The sequence below is a fragment of the Myotis nattereri genome (genome assembly GCF_964212035.1).
Source record: "Myotis nattereri genome assembly, chromosome: 2".
Classification (NCBI taxonomy): Eukaryota; Metazoa; Chordata; class Mammalia; order Chiroptera; family Vespertilionidae; genus Myotis; species Myotis nattereri.
In genome coordinates, this window is record NC_138076.1 from 28,989,937 (window position 1) to 29,003,688 (window position 13,752).

At 47.1% G+C, this 13,752-nt stretch overlaps 1 protein-coding gene across 1 annotated transcript in view; it reads left to right on the forward strand.

Moving 5' to 3' along the window:
* The window catches only part of GRTP1 (growth hormone regulated TBC protein 1), a 31,333-nt gene extending 18,410 nt beyond the window's left edge, over positions 1-12,923 (forward strand). The window contains exons 6-8 of the mRNA XM_081085061.1: positions 8,761-8,933; positions 9,015-9,200; positions 12,476-12,923. Coding sequence (XP_080941187.1) covers positions 8,761-8,933; positions 9,015-9,200; positions 12,476-12,565 — 449 coding nt within the window. The 3' untranslated portion in view covers positions 12,566-12,923. The remainder of the gene's footprint in view (positions 1-8,760; positions 8,934-9,014; positions 9,201-12,475) is intronic.
* The last annotated feature ends 829 nt before the right edge of the window (positions 12,924-13,752 follow it).

The following is a 13,752-nucleotide window of genomic DNA, read 5'->3' on the forward strand; positions in this document are numbered from 1 at the left end:
AACCAGAAAAGGCCCTACCCGGTGGAATTCCCAGCGTAGTAGGAGGTCAAACAATGAGCAACAGCAGCCACAATTCAACCCATAATAAATAGGCAACATATGTCGTGGTGACATTCATACCCACAGACCAAGGGAGGAGCCCCGAGCCTGAAAATTCACCTCAATAAGTGGAGGGCAGGGAAAGACCGAAGAGAGAGGCTTGCAATTGATAGAGTTTATTTAGGGAAACTTACATTTGAGGCATGTCCTCCGCAGCTGCAAGACAAAGTGGCCCCTCTGCCACTTGGTGACAGAGAATTATATGGATAAAAAGGGGAATAGTAATGGGTATGTCAGTGCTACCAGGTACAGGAACTTAATTTTCATGCTTGACCAGGTCAGGACAATAACCTGTTCCAGGGACTAGTATGTAGCCGGAGGCCATGGAGGGGTACTGATTTATATCAGAATGAGCACCAGTTATGATCAGATAGCCTCTAAGGGGGTTTGCATAAAGCAACCTCCATTCTAGCCTGGGTCCGGCTCGAGGAACAGAGAGCAGTCATTTCATGGAACAGTCACTCCTCTGTAGTTAATAAACAAAATTTAACTGAGTACATTGGATGATCTAATTGGCTTTATCAAACGATTCATGAATCAAGCAGCAACTCATCTCATAAGTAGAGAGATGCTACGAGGGGTTATACAAGAGAGAAGGCTTTTATAGAAAGGAGGGCGGGACAAAGAAGTCAGCAAAAGAAAAGTGAAAGTTCATGAAAGGAAAGTAAGAATTCAGGTGATGGTGGCTTCTCATTGGCTAAGCTGTGACGTTTCCATTGGCTGGGCTTGTTGCTGGGAAGGGGGAGAATCTGCTGGAGTATTAAAGTAGTCAAGTGTTGTGGTCTGTAATTGACTTTCTTCCTGTTGAGGTCTGCAGTTGAGGTCTTCCTTTCTGGGGTAGTTGACCTCAAGTGGTAAGGTGTGATAGCTCCCTCGATAGGCCTTCCCAACTCCAATTATAGTTGAGGTTTCTTTTAATTTTTGCAACAGATTATTAGCAGGTAATAAATGCTGACTTAGAAAAACATAAGAGCAAGACTCCAAATTGCTCCTGAAGTGGCAGTGTCATTACAGAGACTAATTTTTAAAACCAAGAAATGTCATTTCCTATCATTATTAGGTTCAGTCAGACTAAACTGCAGTGCCATCAAAAACAAAAGAAAATGTCACAGCCGAAACCGGTTTGGCTCAGTGGATAGAGCGTCGGCCTGCGGACTGAAGGATCCCAGGTTCGATTCCGGTCAAGGGCATGTACCTGGGTTGCGAGCACATCCCCATTAGGAGATGTGCAGGAGGCAGCTGATCGATGTTTCTCTCTCATCGATGTTTCTGACTCTCGATCTCTCTCCCTTCCTCTCTGTAAAAAATCAATAAAAAATATATATATATTAAAAAAAAGAAAATGTCACAATAAAAATGTTAGGACTGTGAGAGAAAAAAGGGATTATTCTTGCCATTGCAGAGCTCTCCAAATGGCAAAGAGGCAGCTGATGCCATGTTATCTGAATTCTCGTTGCACAAACTAGGTCATTTTAGTGCCACAGTTATCCTGCTTTTACTTGTTTCTTTTTTAATTACAGAAAAAAAAAATGCAGATATATTCTCATTTTAAAAGTTCAAAAATATAATAGTTATTATGAGATAAAAAGTAACAGTCTACCTTCACTAACACCCATTTCTCTCCTACTCAGAGGTAATTATTACCATGTTATCAATTTGGCATATGTATTTCCAGAGTTCTTTCTATGTATTTATATTTATATATGATGAAAGAGTGAAATTTCACAAATGAAATAGTGAAAATTAAAAACAAAACAAAGGCCGAAACCGGTTTGGCTCAGTGGATAGAGCGTCGGCCTGCGGACTGAAAGGTCCCAGGTTCGATTCTGGTCAAGGGCATGTACCTTGGTTTTGGGCACATCCCCAGTAGGAGGTGTGCAGGAGGCAGCTGATCGATGTTTCTCTCTCATCGATGTTTCTAACTCTCTGTCCCTCTTCTTTCCTCTCTGTAAAAAATCAGTAAAATATATTTTTAAAAAACAAACAAACAAAACAAACAAACAAACAATAAAAAAAAACAAAGAACCAATAGAAAAGATGAACTGAAACAAAAACTGGTTCTTTAGGAAAACTGATAAGATAGATAAACCTTTGGCAAGATTGGTAAAGAAAGTAATGGATAAGGTATTTAGAAATGAAAAATCTGCTGTGATTTGAAAATCTACTGATTTTACTACAAATAAAATGAAGACACTGATACTTTTGAGAAAAGACAGTTTAACAAAGTTGACTTGAGAGAAAATAGAGCATCTGAATGGGCATATGAACAGACATACAAAAATCTTCACAGACATAAAATCTCATCAAACTGAAGGAACAGATATTTCCTATATGTTTTCTAAATCTCGTAGAAAATAGAAAATGATAACTACTCATCAATTTATGCTATGAAGCTGGTACAACCTTGTTGTCATGCAGGTGAATCTCACTGATGAGCAGTTCTACAAATCCTAATTTAAATAATAATAAATTAGCAACTTGAATCCAGGGATGGTCATGGAGGATTATTTTTTTATCTAAAGAGAGTTTATACCAGGAATTCAAGGATGGCTTAATTATATGGAAGACTCAAGAGCAAAGCCAAGCTAATAAAGGCTTGGAAGAAGAATACAGGTGTGGGGGGAGGGGGAGAGAGAGAGAAGAATACTGGAGATTTATTATAATGCTTTAATAATTAAATTGTGTGATATTAGCATATTGATATATACATAGAAAAGAGGCCAGAAGTCAACTGGTCTACTGACCTATTAATCTATTAGAATATATGTGAGATGTCTCAATTAATGGGGAAAAGAAAGACTATTTGAAATATCATTTGGTGACAATTGACTATCCATATGGAAGAAGACAAAATTAGATCCTTATTTCTATTCCAGATGGATTCAGACTTTTGTGAAAAAGCAGATAGGCACTTTACAAAATAGGAAACCTGAATGGCCAACAAAGTTACGAAGAGATGACCAAGTTCTCCTGTGAGCAAGGAAATGCAGATTTAAACAGCACTGAAGTAGGATGTCAAAGCCAGCATAGCCACCTGACGGCCACCACTTCTAGGCAAGTGACACCCCGATTTCAGAGCAGTGGAAATGGGGTAAAAGTCAGTGCGAGGACCGAAGACAGCATTGTGTTATGGACTTCTCACAGAGGACACAGAGCAGAGTACAAAGTCACAGGACCTCATGGTCCTGTGTATGCCTTGCTGGCCTCCTGCCCTGTTGCCGGAGCCTTCCTCAGGCACTACCACCTCTAGGAGTTGTACAAAAGTTAAGTCACTCATATAAGGTTTACTTAAAGGATTTCACTTTTACACTTAAATGCCTCTTATGGTCCCAAAGCAACAAAGCACTAGCAAACAATGCATGCTAAATCCAGAATGCAGTCTCCCGCAGAGCTCCTGGGAACCGGTGGTGGCTCTTCTGATTAGGCACCACTCACACCAAGGCATCCGGTGAAGGGATGCAAAAGAAAAAGCAGATTCACTTTGTGGATAGAAGAGGATTCCTGAGCCTTGCAGAGAAGCGAGGCCAGGACCAGGCTCTGAGCCCCTAGTGCTAATGGTGCCCATCCTACTTCAAGAAGTAAAGGTGTAATTGCCTCCAAGAATGAATCAGTGCAATAATGAACTAATGATGTATTAGCATCCTGAAAAGCTGGTCAAACCTGTTTTCTGGTGAAACACAGGGAAACAGGCTGTTAATTGCTCATCACAGAATAACCCAGCTGAAGCGAGAAGGTGTGGCCGAGATGAGGACTGATAAGGCATGCTGGAGGGGGGGGGGGGGGGCCCACAGACCCTTAGGAGCAAAGGTGGAGCAGGCTGAGGAACACTGGACTCTCTGTAGCAGCTGCACTGGAGGATGGTTCATGTGTTCTCCTGATTAACTGACCCACAGGGCCTCCTCCATAGTATTCCACAGCCTGTGCTCTCCGCCGGTGGGGACCGGTGTTCGCCTTTTCACAGGCTGACATTCATCCCTGGCCTGAAGAGCATCCATTTGGAAATTAGACTTCACGGGTTTGAATCCCAACTCTACCACTTTCTTCTCTTTTTTTAAAGATATTTTTATTGATTTCAGAGAGGAAGGGAGAGGGAGAGATAGAAACATCAATGATGAGAGAGAAAATCATTGATCCGCTGCCTCCCACAACCCGGGCATTTGCCCTGGACCAGAATCAAACCCGGGACCCTTCAGTCCACAGGCCAATGCTCTATCCATGGAGCCAAACCAGCGAGGACCCAGCTCTACCACTTTCTACTCATGTAGCAATAACCACGGGCACACTTTAAATCTGTACACCCCACCCCCACAGCAGCTCCCACACCCCAGACAGCACCCCAGCAGCGGCCCTGCCCCCGCAGCAGCCTTTAGTCTTCCAGTGTCTGACACAGCCATTATGCTGTCTGCCCAGGTGAATGTCCCCAGGAGAAGCAGGTGAGGCCCCAGGCAGGTGAGTCAGTTCAGGGCCTACCTAGGCTTTCTCTGTCCCTGTGCAGAGTGGAATGTGCCCTGTCAGGCGCTCCTCTGCTCAGACAGGTAGGGGTGTGCTGCAGGTGAGGCCCACAGGGAACTGTGGTTTGTCTGCAGTTGGAAGACGTTCCGCCCCCCCAGGAGGGATGGATATGCCCCTCACCCCAGGAGGGATGGACATGCCCCTCAGAGGGATGGATATGCCCCTCGCGGAAAGCAGGTCGCTCCTGCTAGCTAGTTTGGTATAAGGCCATTGTCTAGCTTTCGGGTTTGGCTTCCATGGAATTGGAAGCCTGTTTTGGTTCTGCTTCCATGGAGTTGGAAGACTGTATTTTCGGGCCCGTTTGTTGTTTGTGTCTTTTTGGTTTTATTTTGTGGACTCACTGGATGGACATTATGGGACAGACTCAAAACTACTCTTTTAAGCATTATGGTCGATCATTTCAGAGAGGTAAGGGAAAGAGCCAGGGACCTCAGTGCAGAGGTTCAGAAAGACCGGTGGCAGACTTTTTGTTCCAGGAAGATAGGCACTGTGGTCAGCTGGCCAGCTTAATAAAAGGCTCTTAAATTTAAATTCTGAGTCGGTGGTCTATCTCGTTGAGCCAACCCATAACATCTGCCTGCAACATTCAAGGGCAGAATGCATCGAGGAGGGAAAGTAGATACAGAGGGCTTCAGGGATCTCCCCTGGTGATCAGCTCAGGCCTGTGGTGTGTGACTCTGACATCTATTTTTGGAAACTACTGTAAGCGTCTCTGTAACCAAGAAGGTCGTGCTGTGCTCACAGCTTAAATGTCCTTCTGGGCAAATCCTCTTATCACTGCTGCGCCTGGACCCGGCTCCCTCTGAGATGTCCCTCGTATAACTGGGTTGGCATTGAAGACACTCGTACGGAGAACAGAGAATCTCTGCTTCTTTCTTCCCAAATGGAGCAGAATATTGCCGAATTAAAAAGGAGAAAGAGAGAGAGAGCCGAAACCGGTTTGGCTCAGTGGATAGAGCGTCGGCCTGCGGACTGAAAGGTCCTGGGTTCGATTCCGGTCAAGGGCGTGTGCCTGGGTTGCGGGCATATCCCCAGTGGGAGATGTGCAGGAGGCAGCTGATCGATGTTTCTCTCTCATCGATGTTTCTAACTCTCTGTCTCTCTCCCTTCCTCTCTGTAAAAAATCAATAAAATATATTTAAAAAAAAAAAAAAAGGAGAAAGAGAGTAAATGGCTCCAAGTCTCCAAATGTATGAAGGGGAAGAATTTTTTTAAATCCCTGGTGTTTTATAACCAAATTGGCTTCTATTAAATTATTTTCAGTATTAAACAGTTTATTGTAGCTTACTCTTTGAAAACTAGCAATGTGACTGTGATATTGTGTCAATAGTTATGATGACTATTGTAACCAAAATATTTAATTTGCCCTGGTGAGAGACTGGGCAGCATGCTGAATGTGTCTATTCTATTGCATAGACTACCTGCTACATTTTTATAGCAGAAGTTAGGCGTTAAGATTATTATAATACATCACACTAAGAAGCTAGGAAGTTTTTTTGGCAAGGCAAATGTCCGGTCAAAAGATGGACATGCTGTTGGCAGTGTTGGTCTTTCTGTCTGTTGAGCGAGTGGTCACAGAGCTGTAGGGACTGCTGGCTGCCCGCTGGTGCCCAGGGCCCTGATGGGAGAAGCAGAGCGACCATGAGGTCGCCTTAGCGGGTCGTCCTTTCCATGTTTGGACAGCCTGGGGTCGGTCCCCAAGCTACTAAACTAGAGTAAAAGAAAATTTTCCAGATTAAGTTGTCAGCCCTCTTTGGGAATGAACAAGAACAATTTTAGACTTAATATTGTCTCTGCCTTTTTTGTATTCAGTGTGGTGGGGACATTTAGATCCTTCTAGAATTTCTGGTAAATAGAATGAAGTGTCCTCCGCCCTCAAGTTGGAGGAAGCATTTCGGACTCCTTGAAACTTCAGCGAAGAGAGCCTTCACCAGCAGCTCTATGTGTAGACATTCCCCTGCACACGTGAGCACACGCATGTGGGTTGACAATGTCTGAACGCGCATCAGCCAGGAGCCAGTTGAAGTGGGTTATGGCATATCCCGGCGAAGGCACCTCAGCAGAGGGCAGGCCACGTACATGAGGATGCAGAAAGGTGTTGGGGAAGTTGCAAAGGGATGTATGACAGGGTCCTGTTTGCAAGGTGTGTCCATGTGTGACATGGCATTACAAGTATGGAGGAGGCCCATCAGACTGCTTAGTGATAAGTGGTTACCTAGGGGACGACTTTGACTTTTCACCTGCTACTCTCCTGTAGTGTTCAACTTTATCAGAGGCATGTATCACCTTCATAACAACAACAACAAAACACCAGTAAAGAAGGAAGAGTGCAGCCGTGCTCAGAGGACCCCAGGATGCTCGGGAGGCATTGGCGTGATGCTGGAGAAGCCATCATGGCTGGGGCAGCCACTGTCCTTGAAATCCCAAGTCCACCTCATCAAGGGCACACGTTTCACCAACCAGTTGTGGGATTAGAAATTTATGATTTAGGCCAAACAATTTTTTTAAAGGTATTTTATTGATTTTTTACAGAGAGGAAGGGAGAGAGATAGAGTAAGAAACATCAATGAGAGAGAAACATCGATCAGCTGCCTCCTGCACACCCACAACTGGGGATGTGCCCGCAACCAAGGTACATGCCCTTGACCAGAATCGAACCAATCAAACTGGGGACCCTTCAGTCTGCAGGCCGACCGACGCTTTATCCACTGAGCCAAACCAGTCAGGGCTAGGCCAAATTTTTAAAAATACTGTTTTGTGACACTAATTTGTGTGCCTAAACCCTCCACTCTGGGGAGGCAGTGGATGCAGAGGGACGATGTAGAGGGACCAGCTGCTTCGAGCCCCGCCTCTCCTTACTCCATGTATGTAGGGGGTGGCACGATGGCACCACGTGGGCACTGGGGTCAGGCTCACTTGTGCCTGCTCCCTCATCCTCCATGGGCCACCTCGACCCTGAAGCTTCTCTGGCTCCCAGGAAGGAGCTTGCTGCAGGCAGTGCTGTCCCTGCAGCTCAGGTGGCCCTATGCCTGCTCCTCCGGCGCCCCAAGCCTCCCTTAGTCCGGGTGGGCAGAGCCACCAAGGGCGGCATGTCCGTGGCTGCTGGGCTCTCCCTCAGTGGATGACAGGGAAAGGCAGCTGTCACCTGCAGATTTTTAAAGTTTTATTTTTTATTGTGATAAAATACAAATAATAGGACATTTACAATCTATATCATTTTTAAAAGATATTTTATATTGATTTTTTGGGAGATAGGGAGAGGGAGAGAGAGAGAAACATCAATGTGAGAGTGAAACACCAACCGGCTGCCTCCTGCACTCCCTCTACCAGCATAGAGCCACAATCCAAGCATGTGCCCTGACCAGGAGACGAACTGGCAACCTTTTGGTGCGCAGGACAATGCCTAACCAACTGAGCCACATTGGCCAGGGCAACAATCTTTACCATTTTTAAGTATACAGTTCAGTGGCATCAAGCGCATTCACATTGTTGTGTAACCATCACCACCATCCACCTCCAGAATTTTCTCATCTTCCCGAATAGAACTCTGTCCCCATTAAATAACAGCTCCCCACTCCCTTCTTCCAGCCCCTGGCACCCACCATTCTACTTTGTCTGATTTTGGCAGCTCTAGGCATCTCACATAAGTGGAATCATGTAGTATTTGTTCATTTATGGCTGGCTGGCTTATCTCACTTAGCACGATGTCCTCAAGCTTCATCCTATTGTTGGACGTGTCAGTTTCCCTCCTTTTAAAGGCAGAATCATACTCCATTATGTGTGTAGACCACATTATCCATAGGCAGATACTTGGTTATGTACTTTTTTTGGCTGTTGTGAATAATCCTGCTACGAACATGGGTGTGTAAACCCTCCTTTATGCCAGCCGATTTTAACCAATGCCCAGCAGGGACCCTGGGGGGCCTTGCTTTGGGAATCACTTCCAGGAGTCCCTCTATCCACATGGCATGGCATCTCTCCCTGGTCCTCCCTCTAACCTTGCCCTCCTCTCTTCTAGAAAGGATCCTCCGGGGACAGCCCTGTTTTCTTTCCCTGGCTGAGAAGGAACGAGGGATGAGGCTCTCAGGGGCTGTGGTTGTGGAACAAGTGATACACATTTTTGGGTTTTTCTCTTCATCCCTGTGGCAGATTACTACAGCCCTGAGATGCTGGGCCTGAAGACGGACCAGGAGGTTCTGGGGGAGCTGGTGAGGACCAAGCTGCCAGCAGTGGCGGCCCTGATGGACGGGCATGGCGTCTTGTGGACTCTGGTTGTGTCACGCTGGTTCATCTGCCTGTTTGTGGACATCCTGCCCGTGGAGGTGAGCATGTCGCAAGCCTCGCTGGGCCCAGCGCTGGCTCCGATCACCGTGCAGTGATGCGCCATGTCTGTTTCTCTGCAGACAGTGCTTCGAATCTGGGATTGTTTGTTCAACGAAGGCTCAAAGATTATCTTCCGGGTGGCTCTGACCCTGATTAAGCAACACCAGGCTTTTATTTTGGAAGCCACCAGTTTTGCAGACATCTGTGAAAAGTTCAAGGAGATCACCAAAGGGAGTTTTGTGACTGAATGTCACACCTTTATGCAGGTGAGTGTCTGGGTGTGCTCAGCCTGCACTTTGCTCTGCGGTTCCATTTGCCTGGCCTGTGGAATGGGAGTCCTGGCTTTGCATATCTGTCTGGCAAAGCATCTGTCTCTGTGTTTCCTTTGGATCTGGATCTCTGCCTCCGCTCGTCCCTTCACCCTCCCATCTCAAGCAAACCCTGAGGAGGGACTCCAGCCCTTCCAGGCCCTCTTCTCCTGGAGCCTAGTGCCCAAGGCAGATGGGTGGGGCCACCTATCTGGAGTCCAGCAGCTGCTGCCCCTCCTCCTGTGCATCAGCCATGGAGTGGCTTGCCCCAAGGTGGGCAGGGTCCAATGCTTATAGGACCCCTTGTAGGGCTGGTTCTTCACTGGGAAGCATCCAGGTGTGAGTACACAGCTCATCCAATCTCCAGTTTCTCCGGGTCTGGGAGCCTGGAAGGTGGCAGAGTTCTTGGAGGACTGGAGCCCCTCCCAAGCCTGCTGCCTGTGTAGCTGATCTCAGAGGCTCTCCTGATGGCCCCATCTACAGGTCTCCTGTTTCTCCTGGTCCTAGCGGGGCTGCAGGCTCTGTAGATGACTCATACCTGGTGAATGAATGAAGTGGGAGCTGCATTTGACAGGCCTTCTGAGGAGGCCTGGGAGCTGGGACAGGCCTAGGCTGGTAAGAGGGTTTTAGGTAGGCTAGTGGGAAGAGAGTGCCAGCCAGGGGCAGAGCCCAGAGCTTGAATGGCCCTGGTGGGAGGTAAGGAGTGCTATCTGGAGCAGCCTTGCTCCAGAGCACCTGGCCCACCTGGCTTTTCACCTTTCCATTTGAAATAATTACAAATTCCAAGGAGGTAGCAGAGGGCATCCCCGGGGTACGCTGTTTAGATGCCCCGGAAAGCCAGGTGCTTCTCCAAGCCTCCCTGGAGGGTGCAAGCACCTTGCTGGGGCTGTTTGCCTGGGAGCCACCAAGGGCCAGCCTGCTGATGGCTGGGACTGTCTTAGAAAACGTCCAGGGCTCTGAGACAGAGAGGAAGGAGCGCCTTGAGCTTTCTCCACGCCACTCTGGAGGTGTGCTGGACAGCTGCTGGGAGTGGGAAAACCCGCAGGGGCTAGGGCTGGGTTTCTCCTTCCCCCTGGCCCAGAAGACGGCTTCCCATTTAGCTGCTGTGGTGGGGACTAGTGGTCCTGAGGGTCACACGCACCCTCTAAATGGCAGGCGGGTGGGCATGAACGCTGACATTTCAGCTGGTACCAATAAAGAGATGAGGATTCTGGATAAGAAATGTCAGGCAGAAACCTGTACTGACTCCTTTGGAGGCTTGTCAGGTAGAGTTGGAGCCCATCACGTAAGGACAATACTCCGGAGTAACTTCTCCGTCCTTGGAAGTCTTGAAGCCACTGGTGGCCTCTTGGTGAGAATGTTATGGGGGAGTTCAAGCAGCGGATGGCAGGACCCTGCTCTCTTAGGCCTCATATGAGTCTGTGATTGTAGGTCGAAGAGTTGGTAGGAGCCGGACACTGAACTTGGACAGAATCATAGCTTGCACTCACCTGTATGACTGCTGGCAGGTTTTAGGATTCCTTTTAGACTCAAGATGCTCATTTATAAAAGGAAGAGATGATAATAGGTCCTGCATCCTAAGGATATTTAGGGCATTTTGCTTGTTTTAATGAGATACAATTCCCATATAAAATTCACCCTTTGAACATGAACAGTTCAAAGGTATAGTTCCATTATCTAGTTCCTGAACATTTTCATCACCCCAAAAATGAACCCCCTAACCCCTACCCGCACACCCACCCACCCCCCGCCACCAAACCCTGGGCAACCACCAGTCTATGTTCTGTTTCTAAGGACTTACTTCACATAAGGAGAATCAAATAACGTGCGCCCTTTCGCATTGACTTCTTTCGTTCAGCACAATGCCCTCAAGGTTGCGTGGCTCTGGACTTTATGTCCGTGTTTAGCGGAGCACCTTGCACACGGCAAGTACTGAGTGCTAGTGTTTATAAAGTGCAAAGGGCAGTGAGGCGACAGCTCTGCCCATGAGCCAGCTGCAGGTGAGTATGCCGTCCACGGCGGGACCTTGCCTGTGTTGCTGCCCAAAGGCGCTCTGGGCCCTGTGAGCTTGGTGAGCTTGAGGGAAGCACAGAGGACCATGGAGACACTGGGTTTTGCCAGTCTCCGCACATTGAAATAAAAATGCCGTGTATCATTGCACAGGATAGATGTAGCCATTCAAGGGAAGTTGGCAGGGAAACAGCCCTAGTACAGTGGGTCTCATTTTCTCAGTGATTTCTGCAAAATTGTGTCCGTATTTCTGTATCAAGAGCACATCAGCACAGCAATTGCAGTTCCTACGTCACAAGTCTCTGAAACCCTAAACAAGAACCTCAAATATCCTGGAGGATAGAAACTGACCTCCTGTTGGAGCTCAAAGCGACATTAATGGGCAGAGGACAGGTGAACATCCTGGCACATCTCGGTGGATGTGACTTACTGCCCCTTCTCAGGAACGTGGACAGTTAGCACACACACGCTCTACCCCGACCTTAGGTGCTGTGTATTATGAAACCAAAGAATTTCAGAAATGCAATTTAACAAAACCTTTTAATGACTAGCCTTTACACCTGGCCTAATTTATAACCATGAATTTCTCAGCAGTCACTGCACAAATTATTAAAGTACTCATAAAAGATGTGATGGCACCTCAACCAGCTCAAAATGTTTGTTCTCATGTCCATCCTAACGCCCGGCCTGTGGAGTCCCGCGGCTGTGGCCGCCTGCCTGCTGCTCTCTGCTCAGCCTCCCACTCTCTGCTCAGCCTCCCTCTCAGACACCCTTTTCTCCTCATGGGGAGGCAGTTTTGTTACTAGAAATGAGTCTGAGTCTCTTCCTGCTTCCACTTCTCAAATCTGGTTTCTTATGCTTCGTCTGCTCATGAATGGCTTGACAGGGTCAGAGCTACTAAGGATGCAATAGTTAAAGGGTCTAAACAATACACAGGACTCAGGCAACAGAAGCAAAAATACACACATCAAACTTAAAACCTTCTGCACAGGCAAGGAAACAAACAGCAGCGTGACCAGAAAAAATATTTGCAAACCATGTATTTGATAAGGGTTAGTATCTAGAATTTATAATTAACTACCCGGGGCTGAGGGCTGTCTTCCCTTGGTGGGTGTGGTCTTACATCTGTCCATCTGCCACAGCCTAGCCTTGAACAGGGGGCGGCGGCTAAGGTAAAAACTTACCTTTGGTTTGTTTTTAATCCAATTCCGTTCCTCTTCCAGAAAATCTTCTCCGAGCCTGGAAGCTTGCCCATGACCACCATCACCAGGCTTCGGGAGAGCTGCAGGGCCAAGCTGCTGGTGCAGGGGTGACCTGGACACACTCCCCTCTGCCCTGACCATGATGCTTCATTCCCAGAGTTGACCAATTTGTACTGCTTTCCTTTTTAGTGCTGTAAATACTTGATGTCTCCACACTTTAGTCGTGAATTTTTTAAAAGAGCAATTTAAAGTCATGTCATTCTGTAACTGATGAGCTATGAAGTCAAATTTCTGAAGATATATTTATACCTGAGACAATAATATATAAAATGTGAGGTGTGCGTTTGTATTTAATAAAGTATGTCAACACCTATGAGTTTGTGATTGCCAGCCGATTGAAAATTAAAACCAAAACAGTAAACTGTCATTAGTGTTACTAATGCCAATTAAATATTATTCTATTCCTTTCTGTGGCAGAGCATTTACCTTCACGTAAAGTTTGTAAATGTACCAAGTGATCTCTCTTTAAAAAGGTAATTTTAAAAAAAGATTTTTAAAAATTTGATTTTTAGGTTTTTAGAGAGAGGAAGAGAGGGGGAAACATTGATGTGAGAGTGAAACATCAATCGGCTGCCTTCTGCACGCCCCCTATTAGGGATTGAGCCTGAAACCCAGGCACGTGCCCTGACCACGAATCAAAATGGAATTTTTGGTGCTCCAGAAGACGCCCAACAAACAGCCACACTGGCCAGGGCTAGAAAGGTAATTTAAAAAAACTTTAAAAATTGTCATGTGATGCGAAGAATGAGTATGATTTGGGCCCATGAGTGCTTGATGCTTTTCCTGGACCCCTGGAGTTAGACCCCATCCTCTCTGGTCTCGAGGACATGAACCTCCCACCCAGACCCCTGACCCCATCTCCCTACCCTGAGCCCTGATGGTGGTGCTGCCTCTGTCTGAGAAACCTCACTGCTTAGGTAGGCTGAACCCTGCATGGGGCAGGCAGGGACAGGATGGGGCAGGGCAGGGGGCAGGCAGGGGCAAGGGGAGACGGGTGGAGACAAGCAGGGTCCCATGGAAGCAGGCAAATGGGAGACATGTGGGAACTCAGAAGCAGTTGGCCTGCTTCCCCAGCACCTGCCCCGCCAAGTGGCCCCAAGCTTGCCTGCCCTACTCAGCCGTGTGACCTGAAAACACCCAATTTCTCCAAAAAACGTCCTCCCACTTATTCCATCCTCATCCCACGTCTATACTGCAATTATGGGGAGTTTTACCCTCAAAGGGAGACACAGTTAAGG